General features: G+C 41.5%; 1 protein-coding gene across 4 annotated transcripts in view; it reads right to left on the bottom strand.

Moving 5' to 3' along the window:
- Positions 1 to 643: 643 nt before the first annotated feature.
- The window catches only part of AFF2 (ALF transcription elongation factor 2), a 498,347-nt gene continuing 481,897 nt past the window's right edge, over positions 644 to 17,093 (bottom strand). For all 4 annotated transcript variants that reach the window (XM_050775184.1, XM_050775181.1, XM_050775182.1 and 1 more), the window contains 3 exons: positions 15,314 to 15,366; positions 8,508 to 8,698; positions 644 to 4,885 (listed from right to left, as the gene is read on the bottom strand). In XM_050775184.1, the coding sequence (XP_050631141.1) occupies positions 4,764 to 4,885; positions 8,508 to 8,698; positions 15,314 to 15,366 (366 nt within the window). In that variant the 3' untranslated portion in view covers positions 644 to 4,763. The remainder of the gene's footprint in view (positions 4,886 to 8,507; positions 8,699 to 15,313; positions 15,367 to 17,093) is intronic.

The following is a 17,093-nucleotide window of genomic DNA, read 5'->3' as shown; positions in this document are numbered from 1 at the left end:
GGCTCTATTCTCAGAGACACATCTATTTCATAGCCACATGAGTGATGCAGGGCAAAACCAAAAAGGTAAAGCATCTGAAATTCCCTCCGGATATGACAGCTGGCTTCCTGCTGCAGAGACTGGAGAACAATGAGTTCCCCAATAGGAACAAGCTATTCCCAGCTGAAAGCATCAGCTGGGGCATTCTTCAGGAGGCTTCCCACAGCTGGTCTGCATGCTGCTGCTCACCAGCCAACTGCTGGCAGGCAGGCGAGCTTGACCTTGCCACTGCAGCATCCTGTCAGGGGCCTGGAAGCGGGCTTCCTTCACTTCCCCCTTCCCTCCTCAAAGTCTGATACAAATCAAAGAGCCAACAAAATTGAGGTCACTGGCAAAAGAGTTTGAAATTTTGAATGATTTTTATTAAACACCATTAGTCTACACTGCACAGTTAATGAAACAGCAAAGCTCCAATCTCTTAGAAGAATGATGACTGATCATGGATCTAAAAAGCAGTTCAGTGTCCCCTAACGCAATGTGAGCACTATGAATAATTCTTTAACATCTCATGTCAGAAGCAAAAAGGGGCAAGAACTGCAATCTGGCTTTGTGGGGCTTCCCCACCCTCCACCCCCACCCCCACCCCCTTTCCGCCCTCCCCACAATGCAATTTTCTTTTAGCTGGTAGATTACAGAGTAAAATGTGATGATTGGTAAAGAGGGCTTCTATATTTCTGAGGAGGAGGATGGAAAGAGAATTAATACTTTTTCCTTCACCAAAAATATCAGACGGTAGGATTAATGTCTGACACTGGCCTATCTGATTAGTCTCCTGCCAGGGTAAATGCTGATTATCAATACACAGATGCCACTTCTGTTGTTGGAGTCTACTAACACTAAAGAGAAAATGAATCAGATTTTAATTATGAGAATAAGGCTGTGCGAGTGAAAATGATAAACAACAACAATAACAACAATGATGAAGAATTTAGTCTGCCAGTCGTGTAACAGAACACTGACAACTGGCTCAATATTTTTTCCCCACAGAATTAAATTTGGGGGCCCTGAATTGACCCATTCATTTGATACTGTGTAGCTGTATCATCTTGCCACACATTTTTCTCAATGGGGATAGTGATGCTTCTCTAAGCAAGCAGTTCATTGCTTTACTGAGTAGTCTTACCCAGTGATCCAGTTTGGTTTTCCCACCTGCCAACTCATGCAGGTGAATTTTATCATGTCTGTTGAGAAGTATGTGAGGGCCTCACCCTCACAACTCAATTGATTCTGCCTTCAAAAATACTTTCCAACCTCAAACTCCAACTTCAACCTCCGGGATGCAAATTTGCATAAAACAGAATCCAAATTAGATATCTTTGGGAAAGATATGCTAGAAGTATCTTTCCAATGCAGACAAAATCTAATGCATTTAGTGATGTAATGTCCAAATTAAAATTCATCCATTTGGAAACTCAACAAAACATATTTTAGGCAATGGTTTCTAATTTTGCAACTTGCTTATTGCCTGAAGATTTTGATCTTTTCATTTCCTTACATGGAAAAAAAAAGGCATCCCGACCTTAAGTCTTTTAAAAGTAGTAGCAGCTAATCTGCTTTTCCAATTATGTCATCCAAATATAAAACTACTAGTATTTTCCCAATGAGATTATTAAGTAATTAACAGTCTACAGGCTGGCTAACAACATGCTTACAGCTAAATTCTACCCGGAGGACCACACTAGTAAACCCTTTTCAAAGTAATCCTACCTACCAAACTCAGACAGTTATATGACAAAACCACTAAAAATCCAAAGTTAATTAAAAATACAAAGCCAAGTCAACATCATAACACAAGCTTGTCAAACTCTCTGTGGTTGGAGCTTGGGTGACAAGTGAAGGCGTAGTGGTGGCCCTACCTGGGTCAAGTTGCAGGGCTGAGATCTTTTGGTGTCCTTGCTCAGATGGAGCTTCCTTTTACTCTGCCCTCTACTCTAACCTCCATGTGCTTATTTAAGTGTGTCTCACTAAGCCTCCATCAAGATCTAGAGGCACAATCTCTCACTACCATCCACATGTCTCATATCCCTCCCACAAACTGGTATGCTGAAGAGATTCATTTGACGGAATATCTCCATCCCTTAGTCCCTCAAATAGCTGCGCACCTACGACACGCATCACCATTTACACTGTGATGAATAGAGCAACTATAAAACAGCAACAATCCTTAATCATGAAACCGAAAGATGTCTTATCTCAAGGGATAGGAAGGTAATTCATCCTCCATGTTTAATTAGTTCCTAAACTGCTTTATAAATGAGTCTACTACATAATCAAGTGGTGATCCAGAGCTCGATTGTCAGATTTGGTCACTGTGCTGTCAAGTTGGCACATATTTTACACTCAGTCACCAGAGATGACAGAGAATCCTCTTGCCTCCCTGTTGTATGTAAGTAGATATAGCAAGTCACTGAAACTAGAACTACAAGTCTTTCATCCATGAGGCAATATGCTTGTTTCTCTGGGAAACTGCCCCAACATTCTAACGTCTAGTTTCTGGATGTGGGATTTCAAGAATCTACTCCTAAATCCATAATGGTCTAGGATTGTGGTTTAGGTTGAACTTACCAGTCAAGCCAGTGGGCTTCCTTATATAGTAATAGCCAAGCACTCTACCTGGTAAACCATGATAAAGAGAGAACTTGAGTCACTGCAAAGTCATCAGCTTAATTTTTATATGTGACACCAACCTTGGATGTTCAGAGTCTTTAATGTTATCATTTTCCTCTTTTAAGAGGCTCAGAAAAGATTCTTTCAGGTTTCATTTTTTTGTGTGTGCATGCATAGGTGTTGTTGCTGAGACTGTAAACATAAAACTCGACCACAGTGGGAGCATAAAAAGTGCTGGGTTCAGCTGCTGGGATGCTCCCATCAGCCATATTAACAATATGGCTTCAGCCATTGGAGTACAACTTCCACAGCCTTATACAACAAAGGGCCTTAAACTCAAAGATGACCAGAGCACAGCTCAAGTATGGCTGTTTTGCAACTGGGGATATATCTAATCTTGACAATGAGAGTGCAGAGTCATCACCTGCTGTTTCTATCATGGACCTGCATGGCTTACTTTAATAATCATACAAGTTTGCATCTTTCATGTGCATATCTATTATTTATCTGGTCATAACTCAGTGAACAGAATTTGATAACCCAGCATATTAAAGGCTACATGGAATTATATACCAGCAGGTAATTACCAGTAAGTAATGCATTGGATAGTGTTTACCACAAATGTAAGAATCTTCTGGTGAGCTGGAATGTCAAAAATGATATTTACATTGTGATGTTTAGGGACATAAAATGAATGTAAAGTATCATGAGGGTGTAGTCACAACCAGTGAGAAATATCTCCAAATTAGGTGCATGGTTCCCAATGTTTAGGGCTCTTTCAAAGCATCTCAGGGTGAAGCTGATTTTGAAACTACCCCAAGACTCATTTAAAAAAAATAAAAGCTAACCACTATTTAGAGAGTTTGGAGTTTTCTTAGGAATTTTCATGGAAATTATTCATGATAATATGGACTTTAATAAAATCAGTAATTGTAATTCAGTCAAAAGTTAATGAGCCAAACAAAGGAAAAGGAAACACAGATAAGAGAAAAAAGAAAGTAGAAAACAGAAACCCTATAAGAGAGAAAATGCAAATAATAATTGAGGAAGTCCAGATTTTCAAGCCACTAGGAAGAAAACTGTATATTATTACTTCTAGGTAGTGATAACTTGATTTTGATTTTTGTTTCCATAGATTTGAGCAAAATACAATTTAAAAATCCTGCCAGTTATGGACCCACTTACCAACTGTGTAAATGTTGTTGTTGTAAAGGAGGCAGAGGTGTGAATTCCTTATTGGACACTTTCCAGACCTCTCTTAACTCCCAACTCTAAGTCTAGAGTGTAGCATTTTGGCTACTAAAGCATGCATCAACCAAACTGTTCCTCAAAAGGAGAGCTTTGCACACAGAGAATCCCAGGTGAGGATTTACACTTCAAATAATAGAGTTGAAAAATACTGATGCCAGCTGATGCCTAAAACTTGTCAAAATAAATGTCACCCTTTCTTCTTATCATTAAAATTAACAACATAGGGAATAAGGAAAGGGATGCTAGCAAGAAAGTCCTCTGGTTGTGTGGCATAGCATCTTTTTAAGAGTAGCATTGCTATGCTCATTTATTTTCTCGATACTCTTGATTTCATGATGTTGCTACATCTAACCAGTGGGTTTTGACAATGAAAATTCTCACCTGAAGATTGAATCTGTGGGATACACAAAAGTTTAATGATAGATTCTGAAATATGTTTTTTTCTGGGTATAAGAGTATAGTTTGGGGGATGGTCCCTTGTGTCTAAGTTCTCATGTATATGTAAGACCACTTGTTGCATTTCTCAGGAGCCTGTCTTTATCACAAGTGCTTCCCATTCTTTGTTTTGGGTAGTGTGGGCTTAAAACAATATTGTAGGGACTGTCATTCCATGAAGCACAAAAAGATGGTGGAATCTGAGGATTGCATATCAAATGCTAAAAAAAATGACTAATAAAACATACACTGCCCTTAAGTTGTAGTGTCAACTTACAATGACTTCTGTTTTTCACAGATAACAAAAGAAGCATAAAAACAAACATAACCAAAGAGAACTTTCCCCAATGAGTGGAGTTCCACCAGTGACCATCAGTGCGCTGGTAGAGGTAGAGTGATGGGTCGTGATGCTAGAGATAGGAGAACACCCACTACAACAAGTGGGCATCAATGCGCAGCCAACACAGTCCTTGGCGAACGTAGCGGACAAGATTGGTCATGCTGCTGTGCTGGGTCAGAGGCCCCATCAGGGTGTCCAGATCACCAAAGAATTCTGAAAGGCAGAGCAGTCCTCAGTTAGGCCTTCATAGGATATCATGAAAATATGCACCACATTGAGAAGCTGCTTTCACACAACACCACAACCACATGGACAATGGAAATGTGATTCATTTGTCCCTTCATTCATTCGACAAACATTTATAGAGTGTCTACTAGGAGACCAAAACTCCACAAGTTTATCAAGCCCCATTATTTTAATCTTTAGTGAGCTCCAAAAACTCTGCAGCATGTAATAAATTTATGTTTTCATTGATTATACATTTATATTTAGAAAAGGGTATTTCTACACAAAATTGTAGGGAGCCATGGTCTATCTAATGTCAAGCTGTTTGTCATTCAATGTGTTACTGAATTGAAAATATCCTCTTTTCCTTTTGTCTAAATGAACCGAGTTTACTGAGTTTTCTTGGCATGGTCTAGACAAGGCCCATGAATCTGGGCATTAATAGCAGCCATCAGCCTCCACAGATAAATAAACATCAAGGAGGAATTTGATTTTGTAAGTCTTCTTACCAATTTCATTGGGGATGGAAAATGGCCTGCAAGTATCTTGTCACTTAACAACTTTTCCTGCCCCTGACCTAGGACATGAGTGGTAAGAATGCCCAGCTGATTTTCCCTTGGTTCTCTTAGGGAAGGGGGCAGCCCTGAGGCTACACTACTAACTAGCGTGACTGGAGTTTTGGAATGTCTGCCTTACGGGATAGAAGTACTATGTGGGAAAAACTATATGATCTCTAAAAACTTGCTAGGTGTTCCCTTTTCATGTATGAATTCATTTGCCTGGCACTTGGTTATGAGAGAGCTCTCTGGCAAAGGAAGCAGCCTCATCTATGTGCTGGCTGGCAGCAAGGAATCTGTGTCAGGGGGGGGGGTGGGGTGTGGGGATGGGACTGGAGACTGCCCTAACATGGGATGCTCTCCTGCCTTCTTGGAAAGTGATTTCCATGCATGGGTTACATGTGCTTGATTACTCAGGAGATGGAATTTCATCAAACAATGCATTTATTCTTTATGTTATATATAACATATGGGATCCTTCTCTAGGTGTCAACCTCATTTGATTATATGATACTTTTTAACCTGTACTATGCAATAAAAATAATTTCTTCTGATAAAAGAGTAAATTATTTCTGGCATCTAAAATATTTTCCTATGTAATACAGTATTAAGGAAAATATTTAAGGACCTAGTCATTGTTGAATGAATGTGAGCCTCATATGAGCCAGGATGTTCCCTCGGTATTCTGTACAAAGCTCTCTGGCTTTCTTAATTAGACACCATTTTAATAACTGCTCCAAATGAACAGTATAAGCAGCTGGGCAGGTAAGCTTCTAGACCAAAGGCCAGGGGGCAGCATAAGTGCCATTGGCTCATTTCAGCACCAGAACCTTCTACAATAAGTCATCTGCAGCTGCATGGTGGGCAGTATGAGGCAGGAGTGGAGACCTTTCACTGGGAGAACCAACTTCACCCATCTCCACTGGGTAAAACACGTGCAAATACATGGTTGTCTCCAGTGCGATGCAGAGCTGCAACCAAAAGGGAAGCTCCGCAGTTATCTCACTTCTATACAGACAAGGTAGATGTGAATAGAATTCCCAGAGCTAAGTAGATCAGAAATGACAAGGTATGAAACTCAAGGCTTTGAGCAGAAGATTTCACACTAGTCCTCTCCCCCGTCCACTGAAAACCCCAATGACAACATTAACAGGGCATATTTTCTCTCTGCTCTCTCATAACCAAATGCAAGAATGACGGGGTTGTTTTCATTCAAAACGACACAGAGAATTTAGAAACTCTTTGACACACTGTGCTAATGACAAGATTAACACCAGTTCACTCTAACCTCAGCACAGCCACCACATTGCTCCTGGAAAGTTCTGAAGTTAATTTAGAGGGAAATAACCAGATTTTGAAAATGGATGCAATGATAAAGGAAATCCATAAATATTGAACTGCCCTCCAGTTACTGAAACAAAATAAGAGAGAAATAGTGGAGGCAGACATGCCCTGGATGACTCTGGTTGTATAGGCCAGTTGTCTGAATTTCCAGAGGTGTAGAAAAGTAGACAATTTAATAATTATCCATCGCTCAGATAACTGGTTTGGGATTTCACCAAAGGTCTCTGAGGACCTGTCATTAATTTTGTTCTCTAGATGTGCAGTGTAGCCTATTAAGAGATGAGAATCTGGAATCAGATACTTCTAGATTCCTGCTTCTAACGAGCAAGAGCTGTGATAACATGGGTGAGTTTCTTAATCTCATAGAGCTTCAGTTTCCTCATGTATGAAATAAGGACAAATGAGACAACAAATGATAAAGCAATAGTGCAGTTCCTGGCATATAGAAATTGCTGCACAAACCTGTGGAACCAATACATGCAGATACTCCCAGGAGTCAGTGTAAGCTTATAGATGCATTGAGGGGTGAGGTCTCAAACTACGGAATGTGCTTTGTGAGCCACAAAATCTTTGAGTTATATAGATACATAATATTACGTAGTAAGGAAAGATAATAAATCTTTGTAGAATTTCTATCTTGGACTCAGAATTTTATACTAGGTGCTTTACACCTATTATTTAATTCAACCCATCTCTATCATCCCTCTGGAAAGTTTCACCATCATCATCACTGTTATGTCCATTATAGAGATGGAAGCTAGGAAGTAGCTCACAGATTTAATTAACTTGCCTAGGTTGCCCAGGTAATGCATGACCCAGGTAGGATTCAAACTTAAATGATTGGGTTGCAAAATCTGCATCCTTCCTATTCCAATGAGATAGTTTCCCCATGCTCAGCGATACAATAATAATGGGTAGCCCACATTTGTCCCCACCTTGACTGGTGCGGAGCAGTCTGTGATTGCGGGGCCAGAATCAGCCAAGTCAAATGAACAGCTGGGACAAATGTGCAGTTTGATTTTACTTCCCACCTTCATTAGGATAGTGAGGCTTTGTTGTGATCCTCAATGACAGCTAAGGTCACAGATGTCAGCATGAGTCACCAAAGACCACGGATTCACTCTGGTAAAGCAGGGTCCTCTTTGCATTTGTTTTGTAACAAAGTTCAAGTGTCATCATGAACAGCACCCTGATTCTTCATCCCAGTCATCAGTGTGTGAAAAGTACTAGCTGAACTTTGGCCCTTGCTTCCAAATGCAAGCTGCGTTATTGTGTACTCAACTGGAGCTAGTAATTATAATGAAGGTTGAAGGCCTTAGTTCAACCTCACCTCTCAAAATAATAATAGTAATAATAATAATAATAATAACAACAGGAGCCAACAGGATCATAATTAATTTGTAAATCATTATTTTTGTCTTTGCCTCTGTTTCTCTGTGTTGATCCTTGTCAGTGAGTGAAATTCAAAACACATCACAGTTCAAATTAGTTTAAGATTTAAAGGAGGACAAAATTTCAGGGCTTTTTCACTCTTTCAGGAATAACAGGTCACTGTGTCAGCCCTGAGCAAACTCTGTCTTCCCTTATCTAAGTCCTGGAAATCAGAGATACAGAAAGATATAAGGCCACCAAGTGCAACTCAAGTCCTTTAAAGTGAAGTTAACTCCATCGTGGTCTGTGAGCTATACGGGTAGAACAGATGAGCATACCTTTGTTTTCTCTTGTCAGTTTGTCGGCCATATCCCAGTGTTCATAGCCCCGTAACACATTGCTAGTGATGTTGACGTGGCTGGCAGCCATGTGGTGAATGCGCTGGGGAATGGTGACTGGGCCGTTGTTACAGTTCCCCATTGCGTTGATGGGGGAGACGTTGTTGAGAGACACTGGGGATGGAGTGTTCCTGGGGAATGGAAAGAGACAGGCCTTGTTAGGCTGGTAGGAAAGAGTGACAGTGGGGTTCTAGGCCCCCCCCCATCACGCTGGGATCTCATCAGAATGTCATTTGCCGGAGTGAAGTTTAGCATAGTGTACATATGTGAAGCCCCATCAGAGTGGAGCTTGTTCTTACATCCCACTGACTCTTCTCACAGTACATCTATAGCTTTTGTCAATGCAATAGCTTTTGTCAACACAATAGCTTTTTCCAGAGGCTCTAGTGGATACAGAGATTATTACCACCCCATACCTGCCTCATCTGACCAAGCCACCCAGAGCTACAGTGCCAGGCTATAGAATGAGGCCCACTCTTCTTCCTTTCTAACATTAAACACCAAAGTCTCCACTGCCTTTGACAACCACCGAGGACTCCATGCACACCACTGCTTTTGTCTTCAAATACCAGAGAGGACTGAGTGGATATTTCTCCAGCATTAATTCTACCCATAAATATAGCTCTTCCTTTGAATACATATAACAAGTGTTGTGATGTTTCAGAGAAAGAAACAGCTCAGAGCTATGATGATTTCTCTACCTGCTGCTGGAATGGCTATCAGCAGTTAGAAAACACTTGATGTCCAATATTGGTCTATTATCAAAGTGTTTCGTGGAAACCACAATGTCAGTTTGCTCCAAATACAGGTACCACAATAAGCAAAGTGCAATTCTTACAGCCCCCCAAGGAGCAGTATTTGGGAAGCTGGGAAAAGTAGTATTCTCTCTCTTTAGGATTCTTTAAGACATGCTACAGAGATGGGCTGTTAATTGCTGACTATTTACCTGCATGCTGATTTATAAAAAGAAGTCTTCAGAGTTTCCACTTCAGAGAGTACTAGTGTTTAGACACACATTTTCATTACATTCTTTAATACTTGCAACAAGGAGTCACCTGCTGGCTGCATACAGCATAGGGGTCGTTTTTCCTCCAGGGCCCAGGGTTAGATCTGGCTACCTAAGGAACCTGAAAGCTTGCCCAGGAACAGTCACTAAAGCATGGGTGGCTTCCTGTGTGCAGGAGCAAGGTCTGTGTGCCCCTCTGCTTCTCTATCCCCCTCCAGTCACACTTTGAACATCTGCCCAGGCAAACGCATCAATTTATCAGGACAGAACATAGTGAGTGAGTAAAAGAAATGGAGGGAAGATGTCTTCAGGACTCCATGAATCTGCATGTTTGAAAGAATCTCTTCCTTATTCCTCTGAACACACCTTATCACACAATCAAGTAACTCTGTCTCCTGCCCCACCCCACCCCCTTACCAGTTGCTATTGTTGGCAACTCTAGTTTTCCAGGGTGGCTCCCAGAACAGGTGTGCACCCTGATGGGCAGCACATACAGATGATTTGGGGAAACAGCAATCACAGCGTACCAAAATGCTGAAATGCTGCTGACTAGATCTGGGAACAATTACAACTGCAATGCTCTTGAGACTCACAGGCTGTGCCTACAGCTATAGGAGAGAGTTGGACCATTTCTGCAAACAGAGTCTATTTTCTGGTATGTTCTGGTCTGGTCTGAGGGAGCAAATTCGTCCTCACACTTGCTCTGTGCTTGTCTGGTGTGAGTGGGTTCAAGAGTGTTCCTGCTATGTTTATAATTTCTGAGCTACTTCATTACTTCTTGACAGAAAGATTTATTCTTAAGGTAGAAGTGGGATGAGGAGATGTCCAAGCTAAGGGGTCTAGGCACAGAAGACAGTGAAATGACAAAAAGGCAGTGAAAGCTGGGTTTCTTTGTTGTGGTAGGTTGCAAAAGCTATTTCCTAGTGTTTTTCCCCAGTGGTAGTCATTAACTCTTAAATGTCAATTCATGGCAAGAAAGAAATACTTTCTCATTTGTAATTCTTAAAGAAAATGACAAAGCTGTCATGTGCCACAAATGTTGAAGGAAGTTAGAAAGACATGTGGCGTGTGCCTCTAGTTGCAGCTACTCGGGAGGCTGAAGCAAGAGGATCGCTTGAGCCCAGGAGATTGAGGCTACAGTGAGCCAAGATCGCACAACTGTGATCCAGCCTGGGAGTCAGAGCAAGGCTGTGTGTCAAAAAAAAAAAAAAAAAAAAAAAAAAGCCAGGCACAGTGGCTCATGCCTGTAATCCCAGTACTTTGGGAGGCCAAGTGGGGCGGATCACCTGAGGTCAGGAGTTCGAAAACCAGCCTAGCCAACATGGTGAAACCCTGTCTCTACTAAAAATACAAAAATTAGCTGGGTTTGGTGGCACACGCCTGTAGTCCGAGCTACTTGGGAGGCTGAAGCAGGGGAATCGCTTGATCTGAGGAGGCAGAGGTTGCAGCCGAGACACTGCACTCCAGCCTGGGTGACAGAGTGACACTCCATCTCCAAAAAAAAAAAGGGAAAGAGACCACATGGTTCAGGGAAAGAGGTACTGGAATCCAAGGAGATCTGGAGTCTAGCCCTGGCCCTGCCATAAAATTGCTGTGTGCCCCTGAGCATATCCCTTCTCCTTGCTCGGCCTTACTTTTCTTGACTGCAAGAAAAGGCAATGATCTCCAATCATGTCCAAGAGTCACAAGAGAAACCAAATCATCTCTCTTTATCACATACATCTTGAAAAGCCCTTTTTACTTTATCACACTGAAAGGTTATTGGGGACTTTTCCCCCTACTATTCTCTAATTTATTTATTTTAAATACTCAGTGGTGGAGGCAAGAAGAGCTAGGATAAGTGTCTGTTTTCAATTGTTACTGTTCTTACACTAGGCTCTAAGGTCTGACATATTCTGATGAGCATGTCTGCACACTACATTGTGCTCATTAAATGAAAAGCTGCCTAAGAAGTTGTGGCTGTGGCTACAAGAGGGCTGATGCAGGGCCCACTCACTTCAGTATGCTCTCCAACTCTGACTTAGCTTTCATCACTGCGTAGGGTTTCCCTTCCTGTTCTTTGTGTCTATCTACTTGCAGATCTCACCCTTTTCTACATATTTCCATGACACATGCAAGTGAGCATGTGCACAGAAGCACATGCTTCCCACCACTTCTGCCACTACCACCCTGGTCCAACCCACCATCCTCTCACCTATAAGCCATACCCAGCCCTGCTGTTCCTTGAACTTGTCAGGCATGCTCCCTCCTGCTTCAGAGGCAGCTGCCATCCCTCTGCTTGGAAGAAATTCCTCCAGTATTGTTATGGCTTGCTCTACCATCATCCTTCTCTAACGTCCCTACTCAAGATTCAGCATGGTACCACTGCTCCCTCCCCTATCCTCAGCAGCCCTTTTTGCCTGCCTTCCTTGTTTCAGTTTTCTCCATGACACTTCCCATCACCTAGTATGCCACATGTTTGTTGTTATCTTTTTCCTTTAACAGAATGTGACCTTGATGAGGGCAGTTTTGTTTTGTTTTGTTTTGTTTTGTGTATCTCACTCTGTGCCATACTTCAGTATCTAGAACAGTGTCTGGCATATATGTTCTCAATGAACACCAGTTGAATAAATGAATGACTTGCTTCTATTCTTTATTTAGTATCTACTACATATAAAGTGCTCCGGAAGGTAGAAGGAGAAAAGCATATATAGCATGAGGATAGGGAGTATATCTACAAGAGGCTTGGCAGAGTGTCTCACACAAGGTAGGAACTCAATAAATACTTGGGGAATGATAGGGTGGATGGCTACTTATTGCAAAAGAGCAAAGAGTCTAATAGAGGAGCAAAATACATTCCTTTCTGGAAATCTAGGGTAAGTGCCAAAACTGTGGTGCTAACCAAGTGCTGTGGGAATTCTAGAGGCGGGATCATTCTCCCTTCTAACTTAAATAGGTAACAATTACAACAATAATCATGGCAACAGTAGCTGCAGCAGCCATCATTTGTTGCACAGTCTCTGTGTGCCAAGCATAGTTCAGGGCTTCACCAATATTCTGTCTAAGCCTCTCCATAACTCTGCAGGGAAAGTTCTGCTGCTGCTGTTTCTGGCCTCAGAGAAGTTCAGCTCCGTCCTGAGGGCCACAGAGCCTAAAGAGCTGAAAAGCCAGGATCTAATAGCAGGTCCATTTTCCTCCAAAGCCCATTCTTTTCATTCTCTTTCCATTCCACCAGGTCACTTCAAAGTACTGCCATCCATGTTTGCCCGGCTTCTTTCTTTTTAATATCTCTCTGTGACATTCGAAATTGTTGCTTAGCCTTTTTAGACTCTGCACAATGTGGATTCCAGAACCCTGTATCAAGAGTCAGCAAATCTGGCCCATCTTGTGTTTCTGTACAGCCTGTGAGATCCGAATAGTTTGCAAAAGATGAACATTTGCAATCAATTTGTTGAGAGGGGACACTAACTTTGAACACCAATTAAGCAAAATGTTATGAAAAAATTTTATATTCTTCGTTCTTCTTACCAATAGACTTGTATTTCAAAAATTATACATAATTGGTATTATATTTTGAATCTTATCAGTAACAATTTTGTGAAAATTTGTGTTCTCTCATATTTTTCTTCACAGTAGCCTTGGTTTCACCTCTTGACACAAAGCCCAAAATATATAGTGTCTGATGCTTTAAATAAAAAGTTTCCTGGCCCCTGCTGTAAACTCAGCAGATTTTTCTGCTTCTTCTTCCAATTGCTTCTTTGCACTTCTTTTCCCCAGCTTCCATGGAAGCAGTTCCTGAATGTCTGTTCTCAACCCTCTGCTCATCTCTCCATATAATTTCCTGCAGAGCCCTTAACCACTTCTGGGCAACTGACTTCCCCAATTGCTAGCCAGCCTAGGAGGGTTTGAAGTCAGAGGGTGCTGCTCCTGGAAGGTGCTGTGAGAGTCCTCCATGGGGGACACCACCCTCATTCACAGGGAAACAAGCCATAATCTTGCTTGCAGACAAGAAGCCCTTCCTGGTTATGCAGGGAGCCCTAAGCTCCTTCTCCTAGGCTTCCATAGCACCTTGTTCATACCTGTCACCTCCTTCCACTGGACTGTGTGCTTCTGGAGTGCAGGGACTATATCAAATTCAGCTTTCTATCCCCAGCCCATCGTGCTGCAGATGCATGCAAAGCATTTGCTGAATGAATGAGACATAACCCCTGAGTGACTGTTTTGAGTTGCCTCACTCAAAAGCTCTGTGACCTACCAAAGGGAATGTGCTTTCTTCATGCAAAATCTGCTTAAAAATCATTTCAGGAGGCTTTTCATGCAACTTCACAAGCTTAGGTTGTGTTTGAGTTCTTTCATTTCAGAATTAAAACAACAACAAGAACAACAACAACAACAAAAACAAACAAAAAAAATGCATTTTTTTTCCCAGTGATCCTTTAATAGCTGCTTACCTGCCCTTGCCCTTACTTTACTCTGTGCTCAGAGAAAACAGTTTTCTCTGGGCCTTTCTCTGGTTATTTTTATTTTCTGAACTTATTTTTTCTCTTAAGAGACAAGCACTCTTTCCCTTTTGTTCGTCAATATAAGAGTAAGACCCAATTCAACATTTTAAACAGTGCTTCCTTTCAATGCAGTAATTGAGTTAATGTGTAGTTTTCAATGGATCTGTTCCCTCGCACTGAATGTTTTTATGATTTCAAAATAGAGTTCATTGTCACATTGCTTTTGGAGTGTGTTTTCTAGATATTTATAAAGTGGCAGTAGAGACTGTTTTATTCTTGAAGAAATTATTTTGATCAGAGATGCAGGAATTTTGAAATGATGAAAAACTGAAAAAGCAGCTTGGAGTTATAAAATGGTCTATGTCCACAGTCATCTAGTTTCTCTTCCCATCACTGAGGGGTGTGGGCTTGGGCTGGTGAGGGGTGTTTGGGAATCAGAGGAGAAACTGATGCTCAGGCAAGTTTAGCTAACTTCACGTCTGACACAGAACTGGGATTCAAACTCACTCTCTATAAGAGACATCTCTTCAGTGGGCCTTCGAGGACATTGGGTCCAACCCCTTCATTTTAGCGATACAGAACAAGCCCAGAGAGAGGAAGGGGCCCTCTTAGCTTACCCTGTAAGCCAAGGGCAGCTTCAGCACCAGGTCAACGGTTTTTGGGCCCCTACTCCACTGCTGCTAAGACTGAGCTGTCCCAAGCAGATAGAACTCTAAATAAGGCCTCAGGCACAGGTGAGTTCCCTGAGTCTCTGATCAGCATTATAGTGGATGCTTTTCTATCTTAGATTAGGGCATTTTAGTATTAATATAAAAATTATCATGAAGGCTTGGATAATTGGCTGACCAAGTGGCTTCACAGTTTCAGCACTATTATGCCTTTGGTTTTATTAAACAGCACTTACCATATATCAATGAATATTTCATTGGTCTTTCATTATTGAATGAATCATTGAAAAATCACTACAGTGGAGTTAACTTTAGCCTGCCTCCCTAAAATGGCATGGTGCTTGCCATCTTATTAGCAGATACTTTTATGGCTATAATTTGGCTTAAAGATCAAATAGTTAAATAACTCTGAACCACATCTTTTTAAACTTTTCTGTCTTGCCATTAGCCAAAGCCTGGCTAGAATTTTGTATGCACAAAAATGACTGTAGTTCTAGAATTGACCTTCACTCCTGACTTGTCACTGCAAAATATTTGGGGTCTGTTGAATCACTCATCTTCATGAAAAAGCAATTTTCACAAAATACTTACTTTCCATTGCCAACCCATGGAGATGGGATCTGTGCGACTTTTGAAGCATTTTGCTAAAAGAGAGAGAGAGAGAAAGGGAAATAAGGACATCTATTTTGTGTTTTATTAATTCAGAAACAGATGGAAGTGTGATTTAGAGTACATTAATATTGATTGCAGCATTTCGGGATGCAGAGCTGGGATGTATGTGCACGTCAGCACACCACGACGCACACTCGATGAAAATAGCTGGTTAGGATAATTAGTGGGCTCCAATCAGGACCATGAAAGTCACTTGATGAAAGATCTTATACACTAAAAGGCCCAGTGAAATCAGACTCGGTTCTCCAAGAAGTGGTTTAATTATCTTCATCTGAAATTTATTCTGCAAAACAAGCTCTTCAGAGTACAAGTAAGCTTTTCACCTTTAGCTCCAGTTGGAAACTTTTTCCCTGGGATGCAGAGTGAGCTGTCATTTCTAATAATCCACGAATGTGTCAAAGCCAAGCAGTATTTTCATTTGTTTGTTTGTTTTCAGGAATCACCTTGATTTGCTATATTTACATGGAAACCCTCATGGCTAAAGAGCTTCCCTATTTAACAAAGTGACTGGTCCAGGGCTGCATTGCAATCGAATACTAAACATGCCTTTGTTCCTCTGCTGGAACTGGGCTGGTTTAAAGGATGGGCTTCCTTGTATTTTCAAGACCACACACTTGTGGATCAGAGGGAAAACTGACATTCAGCATTACCACTACAGGACAAGTATCAGGCTCATTGTAATGGCCTAGCCAGGTGGAAGGTCAAGCAGCACAGATGGCCACAACTCTTGTGGCACTGTGCCTGACTCAGACCTGCTCTCGGAAGTTATATCCCCAGTGATGCTCATCTTCTGCCTCTTTGCTGCCAGCCCAGCCCCCTTTACAAAAGGAGGGTCAGGGAAAGAGTCAGCATTTTCGGGAGTCCAATGAGAGTGGAACACTTCTCTGGAACTTTGTAGACCCACACCTAAGGTGCATTCCGCGGACTCCAGTTTTTAATCTCAAGAAAGCTCAACACACTCCTAGATGAATGAATTATTTAATATTTGTTTGGAGTTTTGCAATACCCTGTAAACTATATAGGGCAGGCCAAAGAGGGCAAATATTACATCAGTGGGTCTCAAAGTGTGATCACAAGAATAGCAGCAGCAGCATCACCAGGGAACTGATTAGCAATACAAATTCTTGGGCCATGCCTCAGACCTACAGAATCAGACACCTGGGGACTGGGGCAGAACACTCTTGTTTCAAAAGTCCTCTGGGGGATTCTGATGCCCACTGAAGTTCAAGAAAGAACTTTCTAAAGCAGAAGTTAAGAGTGTAGACATATGAAGAGAAGAGGGCCTGTTGTACGTGACTCCCTTTTACCCACATGAATACTAGCCTTATGGCATTATGGCCACACCACATAATAGCTGGGGAACTTGCTCCTTTTCCCAATTGTGCCACAGCGTCTTCATAAAGCTGTGCACTTCCACTCACTGTATGTTTCATGTAAGGCCATAATTTTGCTCATTTCAAACAACTACTTTGGTATGATTTAGCCAAGAAGTCTCAGGCACTTGACAAAAAAAGAAAAAAATCATGTCCTTTTCTTTTTAGACCTGCCCAACAGAAGGAGCATTGAGTCTCCCCAACTCTAAATCATGACTGGTGTTGGAGAGTACAGTGATCAGGCCTAGTATGAAGCTGCTGTTTGCAATTTTTACCTGGGCTCATTCTCAAATTTTGGCTTTGCATTTTGAGATTGCCTTTTTTGT

This window comes from Macaca thibetana, chromosome X, assembly GCF_024542745.1.
Source record: "Macaca thibetana thibetana isolate TM-01 chromosome X, ASM2454274v1, whole genome shotgun sequence".
NCBI lineage: Eukaryota > Metazoa > Chordata > Mammalia > Primates > Cercopithecidae > Macaca > Macaca thibetana.
The sequence above is the reverse complement of the archived record's forward strand: the minus strand, read 5'-3'. Positions and strand labels throughout refer to the sequence as shown.